Source organism: Eucalyptus grandis, chromosome 1, assembly GCF_016545825.1.
Source record: "Eucalyptus grandis isolate ANBG69807.140 chromosome 1, ASM1654582v1, whole genome shotgun sequence".
Lineage (NCBI taxonomy): Eukaryota > Viridiplantae > Streptophyta > Magnoliopsida > Myrtales > Myrtaceae > Eucalyptus > Eucalyptus grandis.
In genome coordinates, this window is record NC_052612.1 from 52,113,040 (window position 1) to 52,131,066 (window position 18,027).

The following is an 18,027-nucleotide window of genomic DNA, read 5'->3' on the forward strand; positions in this document are numbered from 1 at the left end:
ATGGAGAAGAACAAGGTGTGCACCATCTGCAACAGGCGCTTCGCCAACGGCAAAGCCATGGGAGGCCACATGAGATCTCACTTAGCGAAGCTCCCTCTCCCTCCCAAGCAGCCCGACGTCCAGACCAAGCCGGCCCCAGTGCCAGCTCTCTCTTCGTCTTCTCTGCACCCGGATCGAAACGAAGCCACCTTGAAAGACTTCCGTGGGTCGCCTAAGATTTATCTTCCTCACGACCGATCTGCCAATTCCGAATCATCCTTCGTTGCCAGCACCGATCCTGCCCTCCACGACAAGGGGAGCGAAGCCGAGTCGCTGAGGAACCCGAAGGGGAAGAGATCAAGCCGGTGCTGTAAGCCGGCCATGAACGAGGCGAGGGCTGAGACATCGGAGCAGGTGAGTTTGGACTCCGAGAACTTTTCTGTGGAAGATGTCGCACTGTGTCTTTTGATGCTACTGCGAGATAGCTGGACCAGAAAGGGCAAGGAAGTAGTTCAAGAAGCCGTTGACGATGAATTGGCTGAGGAGGACGAGAAGGACGATGAAGATGATGGCGACGATGAGTCATTTAACGCAACGCTGGCGAACCATCGACCTCGCCCCAAGTACTGGTGTGAGACTTGCAACAAAGTGTTCAGATCTTATCAAGCATACGGCGGGCACAAGGCCAGCCACAGCCACAAGAGGATGAAAGTGCTCGACAGTAGAGAAAAGGAAGGGGGCGATGGCGGTGCAAAAACCAAAACTTTGACTGATAAGAGATTGTTCAAGTGCCCATTTTGCGACAAAGTGTTCGATTCAGGTCAAGGGCTGGGGGGTCACAAGAAAGTTCATTTCTTTAATACTGCAGTTAGTAAGAGCAACATTAACAACAACGACGACGATGCTGAGAATAAGGTCGGAGAGTCTAGGTTAGATCTTAACCTACCACCATCACCTGAGGAAGAAGGCAGCCCTGAACCGGTTGAGTCTTCTGCTGTTCCCGATCAGTGAAGAAGAAAAGTTGCGTCCAATGAACCGGGTCGGCTAGGTCTGGTTCATTTTCCTTTCCTTTCGTTTTTTTTTTTTTCTCCAAGTCCTGCGAACAAACTTTGATCAATTTCAGTTTCCGTTTACAACTTCGTGTAAACGTATTCCTTTCGAGATTTATGCGCACCTGAGGTTCTATCTTACCATTAAGACGAAAAGAGTCTCTGAATTTGACCGAGCCACAGCATCTTTTGAGCTTCGATGACGTGCGAGGAGTTCATTCCATCGTTCCATTGCAAGCAGTGTAAACCCAGAGGCCTAGTCCTCTTCTCGTTCGTCGCTCTAGTTCCGCTGCTTACTTAAATGCAGATTCATTCCCTTTATTTAATGATATCGACGAGTTGAAAATTTGGGTTTTGATATGCGATGAGGTTATCTTTGAGCTCATTATGAGTTTATCCTGAGGGACGTCTATGTGCTTGTGTGGGAAGAAGTTACGAGAGGAGCATTGAAAGCTGCCACATCTGTTTCGCAAAGCATATCCACCTGATTTTTTTGGCTAACTGTTTCTTCCTTATTTCTCTCCTCAAAATATCCCAAAAGTCAACGAAGCACTTACTCAGTTTTTGGCTTTTTGATGCGATGAGAGTATTTGCCGTTGGTCATGGCCAAGAACTCGTAAGACTACTCCGTGAATTTGACGTGCTGCTAATGTTATGTAGACTGCAATCGCTAGATGAATATAATACATCATAAATGAGTTTTTGAATAAGTGGGTTACATTCAATCTCTTGGATAGATTTAAAAATAAATAAATAAATAAGGGCTGTGTTTTTTTAATCTTAAATAATGAAGTGCTTTCCACCACAAATTCAAATGTGGCAATCGGATCACAAACTAATATTTTGATTTTCGGAGTTCGAACTGCTATATCGATCATATATGTTTAACTTCTAAAAATTGATTTTCCTATTGAAATAGATCAAATCCATTTGGTTAACTTGGATAAGTAAAATTTTACCCAAAAAATATTAGGCACAAGTTTTTCTGGCGCATGTATAAAAACTATTGCATAAGACTATTTTCGAAAGTATATGGCCGTTTCCAAATTACATTTATATATCTCATTGTTTTGTAATGGACCGATTATATGAAAATTGAGAAGAAAATATATTATGCATTCGTTACATGGTTGATGCAGTTAAACAAATCAGTTGTACATTCATATTATTTACGTGATTCGCATGACAGCCAATTTTGTGTTTAAAACTTGAAAATGCTTGTTGTGATTAACTTATTTCTTTACATGTCAAGGACTTTTGATGCATAAAATATGTTCTTGAAACTTTATTCATATTAGACAACAAAAAATGGGACTTTGGGCACGATTTAGTATGTGGTTTAAACAACCACGATAAGGATTTTGATACGAACAATTAGTTAAATTCTGTAATTTGTACGTAACTTACACATATTGCCCAATAAAATACGACAGTTTAGACACAATTTTGCATAGAATAAAGAACCTATATATGTATATATATAACATACTGATTTGAAAAATTGATATCAGTTAAAGGGTAATGAGATGGTTCAGGCATTTTGACCACCGAATAATATTTACTATTCTAAAAGTTCTTCATAAATTATCTACTGTTTAAATATTATTTATTCAGATTTATTTCTTTAAATAATCCCACAGCTTTTCAAATTTCCTATTCGTCCGATATGTCTTTAGTTGGCTCGTCTTTCCCTTTCTATAATGCGGTTGCCCATCTAACATAGCGCAATATTTGTGGTCAGAAATTCACCGTTACAATTTGAGCATAACGGTGCCGTAATGCTAGCTGCACTAAAGAACATACTAAGCTAACATACCGATATTCATTTCACTTAATAAGTGATGCATGCTATTATAAGTGGACGCTTTGGCTCCGTTTGTTTTGTTGAAATAAAATAATTTAAAAAATATTTTTCTAAAAATAATCATTGTCGCTTCAAATAATTAGTTCATGATATTTTTATTATCGACAATTATTTATGTGTAAATATTTTCATAAATATCGAAAATATTTTTTTGTTCATTCATTTTTGTTAGTAATACAAACGATTATTTTTAGAAAAGTATTTTCCAAATCATTTATCTTTCGTGAAATAAACTCACCATTTAATTTAATGAGCGAATTGCATTCAATATCCTAAAAGAACTTTGACTTATCATTTGGTATGTAAATTTCGTAAACTAGTCGTAGCATATCCAACCCTAAATCTATTTTGAGCATGAGTACATATGGATGACTATGAGGATAGAAAAATTTAATGCACGGGATGTACTAGCTGTAACTTCATTATAATATCTTTTGATTTAAAGATTTAAGATAGATTTCCTTATTCAGTACAACATAGTTAAACAAGGATACTTTGTCGCAGCACATCAGATATGCATTCTCACTAGTGTTCTTTCTTCTTGCCAGTGATTCCTCACAGGCTTTACATCTTTCAAATGTCGATTGCCCCAGTTCTCTTTCCTACTCTTGCTCTTACTCACATGAAAATACAACAAATGCTTTTACATGTATCTGATTTCAGTACGTATTGACAGATTCTACAGATTGCACTAGATTTCAAAAGATCTTCGTTTCAACTTTCGAAAGATGGAGGGAGGAAAACTCGTCTCCTGAAGACATTCATGGAGAAGAAGTCAGTCAAATTTCCTAAGTGACCTTAGATGTCGGAGGCTATAATTAGCGGGCGCGGGCAGGCGTGCCATCTTGACTGTTGAACCCATATTGCCTTGGACTTTACTCCTAGAAAGCCCAAATCTACTCTCGTTGGACAGGAAACAGAACGATGCAGCACAACGGTTGGACCTGATCTGGCCCAGGATTAGAGTTGGACATCATTGTTTATTCCGGGGCAGCAACGTAAATATTCGGGGTAGCTAGATGAAGTTCGCGTCGAAGCATGAACAGAAGACTGAGGACCGTCGTCAGGATAGCAAGATCTTCATAGGAGTCTCTTCTCAACTTGGCTAAGATGTCTGCCGCTTGGTTTGCTTCACGACAGATATGCTTAATCAGCGTCCCATGGAAATCCACCACCAATTCCCTGCTTTCATGAATATAGCCCGTTCCTTACCAAACACTTACCGGTCAATTGCTGAAAATCTTCCTCCTGAAATTATAGATTCAGGTTTAGATTCTTGATATTACCATGTTAAAATCTCGAATTGATTCGATTCGTAGAATGCAGTATGGTGGAAGATGGATAACTATACTATAGAGATATAGGTTGTTCCATCAACTAAAGTTGAACACCTGCGGTGATAATGAGAAAGGTATACTTGATCCTTGTTGGGATTACGTCGAAAACATTATAGTCATTCCTCTCGATCAAAGGGTCTCCAAAAGGTCGGTAGCTGCACTCAACCGAGTTATGTTTCTCCATCGAGTTGTGTGCTAAAACGGCAAGGATTTCACAGCAGAGAGTAATTAAGGGATTCGCAATGATTGCGAGGTTATGCACCCAGCACCTTAAGTACCAAATTAGCAGGTCAAAGGATTATGAAAAAATACATAGGAAAGATCGCCCTCAAAGGTCATCGCTAGAGATGCAGATGTTAGACGCAAATTGCGCAACCCCAAGATCTCCATAACCAGAACAAGAATATGCACAATTGAGTAGAAAGATTAAAGCACCTGGATCCATCGAATATAGAGCGGAAGCAGAAAAAAGGATTACCCACATATATTAAGGGGATCCACGCATCAAGTCCTTCTCCTCTATTGCCCTCCGTATGACTGGCTCAATGAGGCAGCCTCCCTCACGTTTAGCGTTAGGTAAACGCCCCTTAGATGAGGATACATGTGAGAATTAGGGTTAGAGGAGAGACTTGAGCACTATTTATGAGTTTCCAAAGTCCCTCTCATTACGGGCCGGGCTCAACTCGGCTCACACTAATAAACCCATATTAGACTAATTAAGAAACCTTTTATCTCTCTTTAGACCAACCATGTTTTACCGTAAAAAAAACAGTAATTACAATATCAATTAATTTAGTCCACATTAGGAAAACTCTTACATTCTCCCACTTGGACTATATTAATTGAAATCGTACCGTATGTGCGCACATTTGGTCCAGAGATAATTCTTAATAGTCAATCCTATTCCATAAAGTCTTAAACACCGAATCATGGCGGTAACTGCGTGTATACACACAGAGCCTTCCATGGCGGTAACTGCGTGTATACACACAGAGCCTTCCATGATCACGAATGTTCTCAATTTTATTGATATGGATTCAATATAGTAGTGTGTCAAATGGATAAAGTCTCTCATAGAGATATCCCATTTGTCAGTCACCATTCTCTTACCTTAGGTGTCACAAAAACTTGTGCCACAAGAGAATACTTTATGGTTCCAATGAACCCACATATGTCTTGTCCTTATGGTTAACCTTCTTTATGTATCACAAGACATATGCACAAGGCTAATAACCGGATGCCCGGATCCCCGTAGCCTTCACTCAAGGTTTATACAATCCCTTGAGACTTTATCAATATGTATTCAACATAATAACAATACATTCAAAATATTTTATTGAATGCAAAAGTTGATACATATCAAACCGTTACAAAATGTAACAAATACAGATGAAATCTTTATCAGAGTAAAGCCAAAATAGCTTCCACTAAACAACAGTATCCAAAGATACTCATAGGCCCATGCTAATGACATGTCACTCAAATACACATGGGCGTAGGCCTTTAGTTAGTGGATCTGTAACTACATCATCTGTGAAAATATGTTATATTATAAGTCACCTTTCTGTACCGTTTCTTTATGGTAAAAAATATTTGACCACCATATATTTAGATCCCTTGAGACCTCTGTAGCAAATAAATAATACTACAAATTTGTTATCTCAATACAACCGTATGGGTCTATCCATAAAGTTAAAACGATTAACTCCTTTCATGAGGTTCTGGAGCTTAAAAACCTAAGTAACAGCCTAAAAGAATGTTACTAACACTGCTTACATAGTAGAAGATGACATAGAACTTTATTTATTGCACTTACTGCTAACATAAATATGTATTCTGTTATTGATTGCATGTCATCAAAATAGCTAGCAAAGTTTACATCTAAATATCCTACTAACTGCAAGAATTGAACATGTCTATAAATTAGCATATAATCTCTTGTTTTCTTTAAGTACCTTTAAAATCTTCTTGGCAACAACCCAGTGATCACGTCCTGGATTTACTGATATTTTCCTAGAAGTCCCGTCACAAAGACGATATTTAGTCTAGTGCAAATTCGAGTATACATTATACTTTTAAGTGCACTGACATAAGGTACACCATTTAATTAGATTTTCTCAATATCTAAATAAGGACAATGTGATAGATTTAGTCCATCACTATTAACAACAAGAGCAATTCCTAGCTTGCAATGATGTATATTAAATATTTCCAATATACAATCAGCAAATGTCCTCCGAGAAAATCTAATATAATATGGCAAAAACAATCCTTACAGACCTCAGTACAAAGGATATAAGATGTCTCAAGGTCACAACTTGTAAGCAAAACATAATGTACATAAAGTATGAGAAAAAAATAAATTTCCTCCCACTGACCTTGCAAAGTATATTGAATTACTTTGTTCCCAATTGAACAAAATAATAACACTATGAAACTTTAATAATATTGTCGGAAACTTGCTTAAGACCATGAATTAGAACTTTTCAGTCTACATACAAGTTTACTTGAATCTGCTGTAAAATCATCCAGTTGCACTATATAGATTTTGTATTTATTTGGCGTAACTCCATATCAAAATAAGTTATTAATGCCACATTCACTTTGAAAGAATCTTTAAAAATACTAGAAAGAAATATTTATTTCTTTACTATTAACTATCCACCCCTCTTTCAGAGTAAAAACTTTAGTTACCAATTTGGCTTTAAACTTCACAATTTTTCTTTGAAATCCTTTTAATTTTGTACGCCAATTTGCAACTAATGAACTTGTAATCTTTAGGCAAGTAAATTAGGTGCGCATGGATTTATTTCGTGCTTTTTGTTCTGGGAGAAACAAAAAAAAGTGTTTGTTCCAGGGGGAACAATTTTTGAACAAAAGAACGCGTTTGGTAACGTTTGGTCAGGAATAAAAAATGAACAGAAACACGTTTGGTTAAATTTTATTATTTTTTTGTTTCTTTTAATTTTTTAAACATTTTTTATTATTTTTTATTTTTTCCTTTCTTTTTATTTTTTCTTTTTTTCGGCCGGTCACCGGCCTCCGGCGACCGGCCGACGGGGCCGGGCTGCCCTCGCCCAGCCACGGCGAGGCTCGCCGGCCCACGGCGAGGCCGAGCCGTGGTTGGGCGAGGCTTGGCCTCGCTTAGGCGGGCGAGCTCGGGCTCGCCTAGATCCGGCGAGGCCGCGTCGCCGGCCCGGCGAGCTCGGGCTCGCCGGATTGGCGAGCTCGAGCTCGCCCAGCCATGGCGAGCTCGGGCTCGCCGGGATCTGGGCGAGCCCGAGCTCGCCCAGCCAAGGCGAGGCTCGGCCTCGCCGGCGCGGGCAACGCCGAGCCTCGCCTTGGCCGGGCGAGCTCGGGCTCGCCCAGGATCCGGCGAGCCCGAGCCCTCGCCATGGCCGGGCGAGCTCGAGCTCGCCCGGATCCGGCGAGCCCGAGCCTTGCACGGGGCGGCGACGCCGAGCCTCGCGGGGCCGGCGACGCTCGGCCTCGCCGGATCTGGGCGAGGCCGAGCCTCGACGGCCGGTCGCCGGCCATGGCCGGGCCGGCGACCGCCAAAGAAAAATAAGAAAAAGAAGAAGAAAAGAAGAAGAGAAGAAGAAGAGAGAAAAGAGTCGTTTTTGTTCTTTTGTTCTTCCGAGAAGTGTTTCTTTTCTGGAGAAACAACTTTTTTTGTTTCTTTTTCTGCATTTCCTATTTCGTTCCGAAACAAAAAAAAAAAAAAAAGGAACAAAAAACGCAACCAAACGCGTTTCTGTTCCTTTTTTGTTCCCGGGCACACTTTCCGTACAAAAGTGTGCCGGAAACGTTTCTTAGAAACGTTTCCATGCACGCCCTTAGTTTCCAAACACTATGATGTTTCATAGATTGTATATCGCCTTTTATGACATCTAATCACATACTTGATTGAGGATAAGAAACAACATTTATTTATGTCGATAAATCAACCATGTAGTGGATATTGTAGTCATGCTCTCATGAACGCCCTTAGTTTCCAAACACTATGATGTTTCATAGATTGTATATCGCCTTTTATGACATCTAATTACATACTTGATTGAGGATAAGAAACAACATTTATTTATGTCGATAAATCAACCATGTAGTGGATATTGTAGTCATGCTCTCATGAATAGACTATATAGTCTAATGGAATAACTGATCGCCTTTCCCTAACAAATCTCCTGAGTAGAGCTATAACCACTTCATTCTAGACTTGAGAGGTTTGAAAAAATTTTATCATAAACTATATCAAGAATAGTATCTTGAACCTCATCAAGTTTAGTCCATGGTACAGGATATTCCACAATTGTCTATATCACAATTATCTATATAGACAAAGACAAAGACAAAGACACAGTGATTTTCCATCGTACTATTATCTTTAATAATCTGAGAGCAGCTATCCTCGTCAAATTGTAGAAACTTTACAGTATGTGATACCATAATTCTGGTATCTTCTTTAGGGTCATAAAATCAATACCGATTTAACAATCTATAACTCAAAAGAAGTTTATGAAACAATTTTGATAAGAGACACATTTTGTATGTGAAAAAGTTGCTTTCATAATATCAGCCCACAGAAAACCGGATAAATTGGTCTTACTGATCATACTCATCACTATGTTCATTATGGTGCTTCATGCCTTTTAGCCAAATCTTCTTGTCAGGAGTTTCAAGTATAGTAATTAAATTACCACCCCAGAATTTACCAAGTATTTGATAAATGACCCTTTAAGCAATTTAGTATTGTCATACTTGCCAAAATACTTACCGCTACTATTAGACCTGACAAGATTAATTTGAACCAGTTTATTCTTTATCATGGCCATTTTCCTTAAATAGAAAACTTTCGAAAACAACATTTTAATCATATACGATATGTATATCGTATATGTCATTAGAACTTAAACACAATCTTTGCAGATATGTCCTAATTTCAATATCAGACAAGACATAATTTCAAGCAATTAAGACTTCCATCATCTTATAGCAATGCAGTCCGCGGCAAACCTCTTTTCAAGTGTTCTAGAATGGAACGCTTCATGGACAGTAAGCAAATTCAATTGCTTATTTCTCAAGCAACAAATCATATGTCCATAACTTAAAATTTGAAGCAATAAAAACCTCAATAATAGTGGAGTTAATACTCACAGAAAAGGTGACTGAAAACCAAGCAATATATATAATTAGCATCATATGAGTACTGTGTAACTTGACGTACAAGTACACATCCAGAGAGTTACATGCATAATCATATAATCACCTTTGGGCAGAATACATGACATGCAGTTGTATACTCCCCACATGATAAGGGTTATAAGAATATATTCCAATTTTCGTGAATTCATCACCTTTGGGCATATGAACCGTTAGGATCGGTCACTCCTCCACCACACTATCATGTATCCCTCCATGAACCAATACACAATCACCTCCTTTGGGAGTATGACCACGCATTAGATCAGGAGACATCCCAATCATCATACGAGACCGAAATTTCTCAAACCCAATCAAGCGTGCCACTTTGGCGGTCACTACTCAATTGAATCATTGAAATTCTCTCATACCAAGGATATAAACTTTACTCCTCACATACACCATATACATGTGATTTTAACTTTAGTGATAGAGGCACCATATCACCAAAATCACATATCATGCTAATTACATTGCTTTATTCATTAATAAAAAATTAATCATACATATATATATAGCGAACCTGTTTTGACAGATTCTAATTATATCGACGATCACAACAACACGAGAAACTTCTCATAACATAGAAGCAATCATCTTTTGTGCACCCCGATTACTGATTATTATAACAACATCAAAAGAATGCCGATCCAAAGGATCCCTCACAAGTTAATATCAATAATAATACAGGGTACTCCAGATTGACAAGCTTTTTGCTCAGGAGTTTCATATGGCAAAACATGACTCCAAGGCCAACAATTGATTTATTAACCAATTTTTAAATAATAAATTATCATTGTAATCAACTAGTGGCCTATTAATTGAGTCAAATTAGAGAACCAAATATCTAAAAATTTAACAGTAGATACTATTGCTCTGCATAAATATTGCCATACTCCCTTATCATAAAAAAACTATTTAACTCGATAGACATTAACAAGTGACCAGATGAATTCATGTACAATATGCAGTAACTTAATTGACATGCATTACCCACATTCAGCAGATGTGTTAATCAGTACAATCAGTTTGGTCACAAGTCCTTAAGTTGTCCATCATTCAAAGATTACCAGTGTGTAAAGGAATATACTTGAGTAACAAAAATTTCATGACTTTACTGTTTCTCATCATCTCAAGATATATTTAATTACTATCTCATAATGATTGTATTTGATAGTATACCTATAACCCAACACTTGTATTTCCAAAATCACAAAAAAATACAAGGAAAAATACACAAAAATTCATTTAAAATACACGTACTTAGGGTTCCGTATGTATTTTCACATCCATAAAATTATCAAACATATAAAATAAATATACCACGAGATAGAAAATCACCATACGAGTCCAACGCCGCCAGCCACGCGCCAATCGGAGCCTCCACGCGCCTACACGCGCCTCCTGAGTGCGCGGCGCGTGAATCTCACGCGCGGCGCGCGTTCGACGCCCAGGCGGCGCGTGGCCGCGCGTGGGGGCGCGTGCGGCCTCCTCCAGTGACGCGCCGCCAACCCTCTTGCTCGTCTCGTCTCCCCCAATCCAAATTTGTGATTTAATTTAATTTTTATTGTACAAAAAGTCTCGAAAATCACAAATTAGGGCAAGATCAGTACCAATTAGGGCTAATCCATAAAAATTAGGGTAGATTCGTACAAATTAGGGTAAATCCGTACAAATTAGGGCAAAACCAATTGCGTTCGAGTTCTAAGGTTATGGTTGCTCGATACCACATGTTAGACGCAAATTGCGCAATCCCAAGATCTCCATAACTTAAACAAGAACACGCACAATTGAGTAGAAAGATTAGACCACGGATCCATCGAATATAGAGCGGAAGCGAAAAAGGATTACCCACATATATCAAGGGATCCACGCATCAAGTCCTTCTCCTCTATTGCCATCCGTATCACGGGCTCCCGAGGCGGCCCCCTCACGTTTAGTGTTAGGTAAACGCCCTTAGGTGAGGATACATGTGAGAATTAGGGTTAGAGGAGACTGAAGACTATTTATAGAGTTCCAACCGGTCCCCCTCATTACGGGCCGACTCAACTCAACCCACACTACCCATATTAGGACCCAATTAAGAAACCTTCTATCTCTCTTTAGACCAACCCTGTTTTACTGTAACCGTAAAAACAGTAAATTACAATATCAATTAATATAGTCCATAATTAGAAAAAACTCTTACAGCAGATACTACCAGTTTTGCCATGGCATGATTTTGGAACTATGGGATGGACGATGCATGATTTTCAATAGTTTCCTAGAGAAAGAAAAGGAAAACATTGCAAACAGCTTCTTTACTCGATCGATCATCTCTAAAGCTATGAGCCCTGACAATCGAAGTCGGAACATATCTTCACGTACATTCCTAATTAGGGATGAGCGGTTTTAGGTTCCAAGTGAAACCTAAATAAAACTTGGAAAATCTAAAACCTACTATGTATACTCAGGAACATGGACCCTATTTTACTATAAGTTTCAAGACCTAACTAGGTTCCACATGTACTCTTAATTGAATTATTACATTGAATAATCATTTTTAATGACTATCATTTTGTCACAATCTACTAATCATAACTTATATTTAAACACGTGAAAATTATAAAATATTAATAAAATAAAATTTTTTTGTCATATATATCATAAAAAATGAAAACTAAGATTAGTGATTTCAAATTATACACTAATCATTTAACCCCATGAAATGTTGTGAGTTTGCATGAACACATAGAACAAGAAAAATATAAAGACTTATTCCAAGTTCCAAGTCCTAAAACTTACCTGGCAAAACAAGTTTCCTAGTTATTGGAATCTAAAACCTACCTGGAATATTCTATAACTTGGAACTAGACTGTTCCCATTGGTTCGGTTCTTAGATTCCCGTTTCAACCCTAAAATCATGCTTTCTTGCGTGCAAGGCACACATAAAAAACTTTAAGCAGATTAGAATGATTTTACATCAGGAACATTTCTGGCAAAAGGCCCTGTGCCATGTCCGCCAAAAACACTAGGAAAATCTGAATCCTAGACACAAAAGAGTGTGTCTCGATTGTCTGAAAAGCACTGAGAACTAGTGTACAAGCACACATCCCCATATACTCACTGGCCTCTCGTGCTTGGTATTGCCGTTTCCAAAATCACTCGCATTCATCCGCCTGCCGACGGTGGGAAAGGCCATGGTGGTTGCGTGGATCGGAAGAAGATGACAAGTGGATAAGAGGCTACAGAGCGAGCACGGCCAATGGCGCACTATTCGCAGTGACCCTTTTTTCCCCTGATAGAACACCACCAACCCCTTCACAATTCACTATAGCACTTAGTCAGCTTTTAAGGGCATGAATCTTTTGGGACTTTGTGCGACGAGAACAGTGTTTTGAGTCCTGCGTTTATTCTGGATCTCACTTATCGCATCTCGTCCCTAACGTCAACGCATACACTCATTGCCTCCCATCCCATTCACGAAAAACATATCTTGGTTAGGTTGACATGTATGGATTCTGTACGGTGAGGTCTGTCCTCTCATCGGGCGGTGGAAAAGTGTTCCTTTTTTCACGTGTAAGCGCTCTCAGCTAGCTAGTCCCATAGAAGAGGTGCACTCGGGACGGTGAAAGCTGCTGTAAATTGGTTCCGTTTGCACCCGCTAAATTCGTCTATCTTCAATTAGATTCATCGTTTCTCACGCTGTCAATTATTGATCATTTTTCGGCGGAAAGGATTGGTAATGTATCCGTTCGACGCGTCGAAAGATCGACTCTGTCTTGGCCACAATCAACCAAGAGAAGATCCATTTAGATAGCAGGAAGAACAATACTCCTATACCCATCCCACCCAGTAATAATCTCGTAAGTACATAAGAAAATAAGTCAATACTAGCGAATCCCTTAAGATTTTTTAGTCAGAGGAACACTATCGTCACCACTCATGTCGTCGAGCAATTTTCTCTTAGGACGTGCTTCTTGCAGCATTAGCACCACGTCCCTCATGGAAGGTCGGTCAGCCGGGCTCGCAGCTGTGCAGAGCAGAGCAACCCTGAGCAACTCCAACATTTCCTCCCTGACTGGCGCACAAGATGCCCCAGTGTTCTTGTCCAAAACATCGCGAATCCCGTCCTTACTCTTGATCTTGAGCCTCACCCAATCCACAATGCTATTCCCTTCACCGAATTCACGATCCACGGACCGTTTCCCGCTCAGCATCTCCATTAACACTACTCCATAGCTGTAAATATCACTCTTCTCGTCGACTTGGAGCGTGTATGCATATTCTGTGTAAAATATCAATCAACATTTAGACTTGATATTCGAACTAACATATAGAGTCAGCATACATTACATGGTACAGTGCACGAGGAACTACACTTTAATCCTGAAAAAAGAAACGACGAGCTGATTCTGGAATTAGAACATCGGCATAATCGAATGTACCTGGTGCTATGTAGCCATAGGATCCTGCAATGACCGACATGGACTCGTCGCTCTGTATCAACTTTGCCACCCCGAAATCCGCCACTCTGGCCTCCATCTCGGCATCTAGTAGTATGTTGCTCGGCTTGAGGTCACGGTGCACGATCACCGGGTTGCAGTCGTGGTGCAGATAACAGATCCCCTGAGCCACGCCCAGCGCTATCTTGTACCGCGTCACCCAACTGGTCACCAGGTTGAGGTCCTTGTTCTTACCGTGCAACAGATCGTCCAGGTTTCCGTTGGGCATGTACTCGTAGAGGAGCATGGTGCACTCCCGATTGCTGCAACACCCCAGTAGCCTCACAATGTTACGGTGCCTCACGTTCCCGAGCACCTCCACCTCGGCCAGGACCCCTCGCCGCTTTCTCATGTGCTCCTTGGGCTTGCCCCACAACTTCTTCACCGCTATGATGTCGCCGCCCGGCATCTCGGCCCTGTACACCGTCCCGGTCGATCCCATCCCTATGATCTTATTGCTCATCGACAGGCACTCCACCACGTCCTCCGCCGTGAAGTTGAGCCTCTGGAACGCAGTCAATTTCCACGGGCCGACCCCTTGGCGCTCGATGAACCGATGACTATAGGTGGCATGGAAGCACCTAGTGCCAGCAATCAACACCACCAGGCCTACCCCGAACGCGGCCGCCATGATCCACACTATGGCGCCCGCCGTCCGCCTCGGCTGTTGCTGACCCGCCTCAGAGTCATCCATGCCGGACGCGTCAGCGCCGCGGCCGCCGCCGCACGGCTTTGCCAACACGCCCCCGCAGAGACCGTCATTACCAATGAACGAAGAAGGGTGCAAATTCCTGAATATAGTGCTAGAAGAAGGTATAGGGCCGGTGAGCGAGTTAAAGGACACGTTGAAACTCTCCAAGGTGGTACAGTTATCGAAATTGGACGGAATCGAGCCGGTCAAGAAATTGCGCGACAGGTCGACGTCGGTGATCATAGGAAGCGTCGATATTTCCCACGGAATGATGCCCGCGAGCGAGTTTCGGCTCAAATTCAGGTACAGAAGCTTCTCGCAGTGGCCAATGTCCCACGGGATGCTGCCGTTCAGCGAGTTGTCGGCCAATTCGATCTTGTAGAGGCTCTTGCACCCGATGAAATCTGGGATTTTGCCGAGGAGTTTGGACGAGCTGGCGGAGAAAATCTGCAGGTTCGGAGCTTTCCATATGTTGTCGGGCAATTTGGTCCCGAATGAGTTCCCCGAGACGTTCAAGTACTGGAGCGCCACCCCGTTTCCGAGATCGTCCGGGATTTCGCCGCTGAAGAAGTTGTTGCTCAAATCTGCGAATGTCAGGTTAGGCAAGAGCCCGAAGCCGCGCGGGATCGAGCCGTTGAGCATGTTGTCCTGCATTCGGAGCCGGTAGAGGGAAGTGCAGTTGGCCAGCGACGGTGGGATCGCGCCGACGAGCCGGTTCGAGAAAAGGAGCAGCTTTATCAGCTTGTTCCCGAGGCAAAGATTTGGCGGGATTGGCCCCGTGAAAGAGTTCGACGACACGTCGAGCTTCGTCAGCTTGGCGTTTGATCCGAGCCCTTGGGGCAGGATTCCGGTGAGGGAGTTGTTCCAGAGCTGGAGCGTCTCCAGCAGTGGAAGCACGCCAAGTGTTTGTGGTACTTCCCCGCTGAGGTTGTTTTTCATCAAACCCAAGGTGGCGAGCTGTTTCAACGACCCCAGCCCTTCGGGTATCGTCCCCGACAGTTGATTGTCGGACAAGTCGAGAGCTTGGAGCGCTTCCAAGCTCGAGAAACTCCGCGAGATTTGGCCGGTCAACCGGTTGCCAAAGAGGAATAAAGTCTCCAGCTTTGTCACGTTACCGAGCTCTTGCGGAAGCGAACCGGAAAGGTTGGCAGCTGAGATGTCCAAGTACCTGAGATTCGATAAAAGCGCAAGTTCACTCGGGATACCGCCGTAATATTGATTGTATCCGATTTCCAAGCGCTCAAGCTGTGCCAATGATCCTAATTCGGGTGGTATGGGACCTTCTAAAACGTTCCCATGCAAGAACAGAGACTTAAGTCGCGGAAAGTTGCCGTAGTCGGAGGGAATCTCTCCTTCGAAGTAGCTTCCACCCAAATTCAGATACTCGAGATACTGAAGACTTACTAATTCTTGAGGGAGGGGACCCGTGAAGCTGTTGCTGTAGGCATTAAAGGCTCTCAGGAGTTTAAGCTTTGATATGCCCATTGGGAATGTTGAGTTGAAGTTGTTGTGGTTGATGTCAAGCGTCTTGAGCTCAGTCAATTCAAAAATGGCTGGCTGGAGAATCCCATCAAAGGCATTCCCACTCAGATTCAAGTGCAGTAAGCTCGTCAAGTACCGGATTTCCGCCGGAATTGCACCGGAGAGGTTGCGGCGAGAGAGGTTGAGAGAAGTGATTTGGGATGTTTGTAGGTTGCATTTGACGCCAGACCAGGAACACCATGCGGGGTTCTGGAGAGTAGGGTTGGAGAAGGTTGGCGTGGGGTCCCAGTCATGGAAGGTAGAGTGAGGATCTCTGAGGGAGGATTTGAGGGAGAGGAGGGAGATGAGTGGCAGAGGGAGAGAAGCAGGTGACACTGCGGATAATCTGAGCAAGAAGAATGAGAACGAGAGAAACGAAAGAAGGGAAGAATGTTTCATGGTTCCTAGGGAAGTGGAGAGAGATGGGTTGAGAGGTGAATGGTGCCGAGAGCAGAAAATTTAAGGGAAGGGAGGTTTTGAATTTGATGATGATGATGTGAAATGCTTTTTGGGAGTGCTGGGTGCAGAGGGTGTTTCATCATGATGATGATTATAGCTTTCAGTGGGTTGGAAGAAAGGGTCGGAAAACTGCTACCGACTAATGCTTAATTCTACCGTGTCATCTACTTGCTTTGCTCTGCTTTGGTCCCTTTATTTCGTAACTCATTCCCTTTCCCTCTCTTCTTTCCCTTTCATTCCTTCTTCACTTATTTCGCTTTTCCTTTTCTTTTCTTTTTTTTCTCCTTTTAACTTCTGGAAATTCTTTTGCTTCACTTTCAACATTCCTTGTTCCTTTAACTTTAGCCAAACAAAATTTGCTAAGAATCAAGCATGAATTGCAGACTTACAGTGGCCTCGTTTTCTCACGGGATCCAAGAAAGTCATCTCTCTCTCTCTCTCTCTCTTGTGGACTGTGCTCGGAAAATGAGGTGAATACATTTCCTGGCATTAAGTGCATGGACAATGTTAGAAATCGATGTCCGTACCCATGTTTTGTCATACTCTGTTCTGATCATTATCTGTGATGAATGTAAAGGGAGGTGATTGGAGAGCTTTACGCCTGGAGGGCATAGAGTATGGGCATCTGATGTCTGGACTCAGACGGCAATACATTATTATACTTGACAAATCTGGCATTAGTAGGCATGCGGAACCAAGGAATTCAAAAATTTTGAAGACCCGAATCATGAGTCATGATTACAATTGTGCGATCAACACCAAAAAACTCATCTTTATGCATCAATCAGCATTTTGGCTCCGTATATTTCACATTTACGTGAATACTGGTCATGCAACTAATTTATAGAGTAAAAGCCACGATTTCTCAAGCTACTTCGGACGCCTGGGAAAACCCTCTGTTACGCTTACGCATCATAATGCATTGATTATTAGGTTAAGATTGAGAAATGATCATATGCGTGACTGGATGAACTCATCTGACCCAATGTACAATCATTTTGATCCCCATGCTGTGTAGTGCTGCTTACCTAGTAGTTTCTTTCGAGTAATGAATTTTGTCGGAGGAAAGAATAGGAGTGAATTCCTATGCCAGGCAAGGGTGGGCAACCGGGTCTGGGGATGGGGTAGTTGGTGTCCATAAAGCCAAGGATATTCCAAAATCTTGTTTCTTTCCCGCAAGTTTGACTTCAATAAAGTTAGGCCATGATGGCACGTACTTTGTATCATTAGATGTTCCCGGGAGACATCTTACGATAAAGGGTAGAGCATCAAAGCTTCAAATACGATCACTTTGGCAGACTTCATTGCTCTCATCACATACGGTTGCATCTACCCTCTATTCCCCACTTATATGACCAATCATGCCCATAATCGCAGAACAGGCCAGTGCCCAGCACCAGAAAACGGTAAATTAAATTCTACATGAATGGTGGTACTTCCAGGG

The 18,027-nt window shown here is 41.7% G+C and overlaps 2 protein-coding genes across 2 annotated transcripts; one reads left to right on the top strand and one right to left on the bottom strand.

Moving 5' to 3' along the window:
- On the top strand, nt 1-990 carry LOC104415674 (zinc finger protein ZAT9). Its single transcript, XM_010027000.2, has one exon. It carries the CDS (start codon nt 1-3, stop codon nt 988-990), a length of 990 nt encoding a protein of 329 aa, XP_010025302.2.
- A 12,132-nt stretch (nt 991-13,122) lies between these two features.
- LOC104449811 (leucine-rich repeat receptor-like protein kinase TDR) lies at nt 13,123-16,700 on the bottom strand. The gene is made up of 2 exons (XM_010064084.3): nt 13,856-16,700; nt 13,123-13,695 (listed from the first exon to the last, which is right to left on the bottom strand). The coding sequence occupies exons 1-2, from the start codon at nt 16,521-16,523 to the stop codon at nt 13,313-13,315; spliced, it is 3,051 nt and encodes a 1,016-aa protein (XP_010062386.2). The 5' UTR covers nt 16,524-16,700; the 3' UTR covers nt 13,123-13,312.
- Between the last annotated feature and the right edge of the window lie 1,327 nt (nt 16,701-18,027).

Coding starts and splice junctions, on each gene's coding strand:
- LOC104415674 (XM_010027000.2), top strand. CDS start 1: ATGGAGAAGAACAAGGTGTGCACCATCTGCAACAGGCGCTTCGCCAAC.
- LOC104449811 (XM_010064084.3), bottom strand. CDS start 16,523: ATGAAACATTCTTCCCTTCTTTCGTTTCTCTCGTTCTCATTCTTCTTG. Junction 13,696..13,855: donor CTATGGCTACATAGCACCAG/GTACATTCGATT, acceptor TATTTTACACAG/AATATGCATACACGCTCCAA.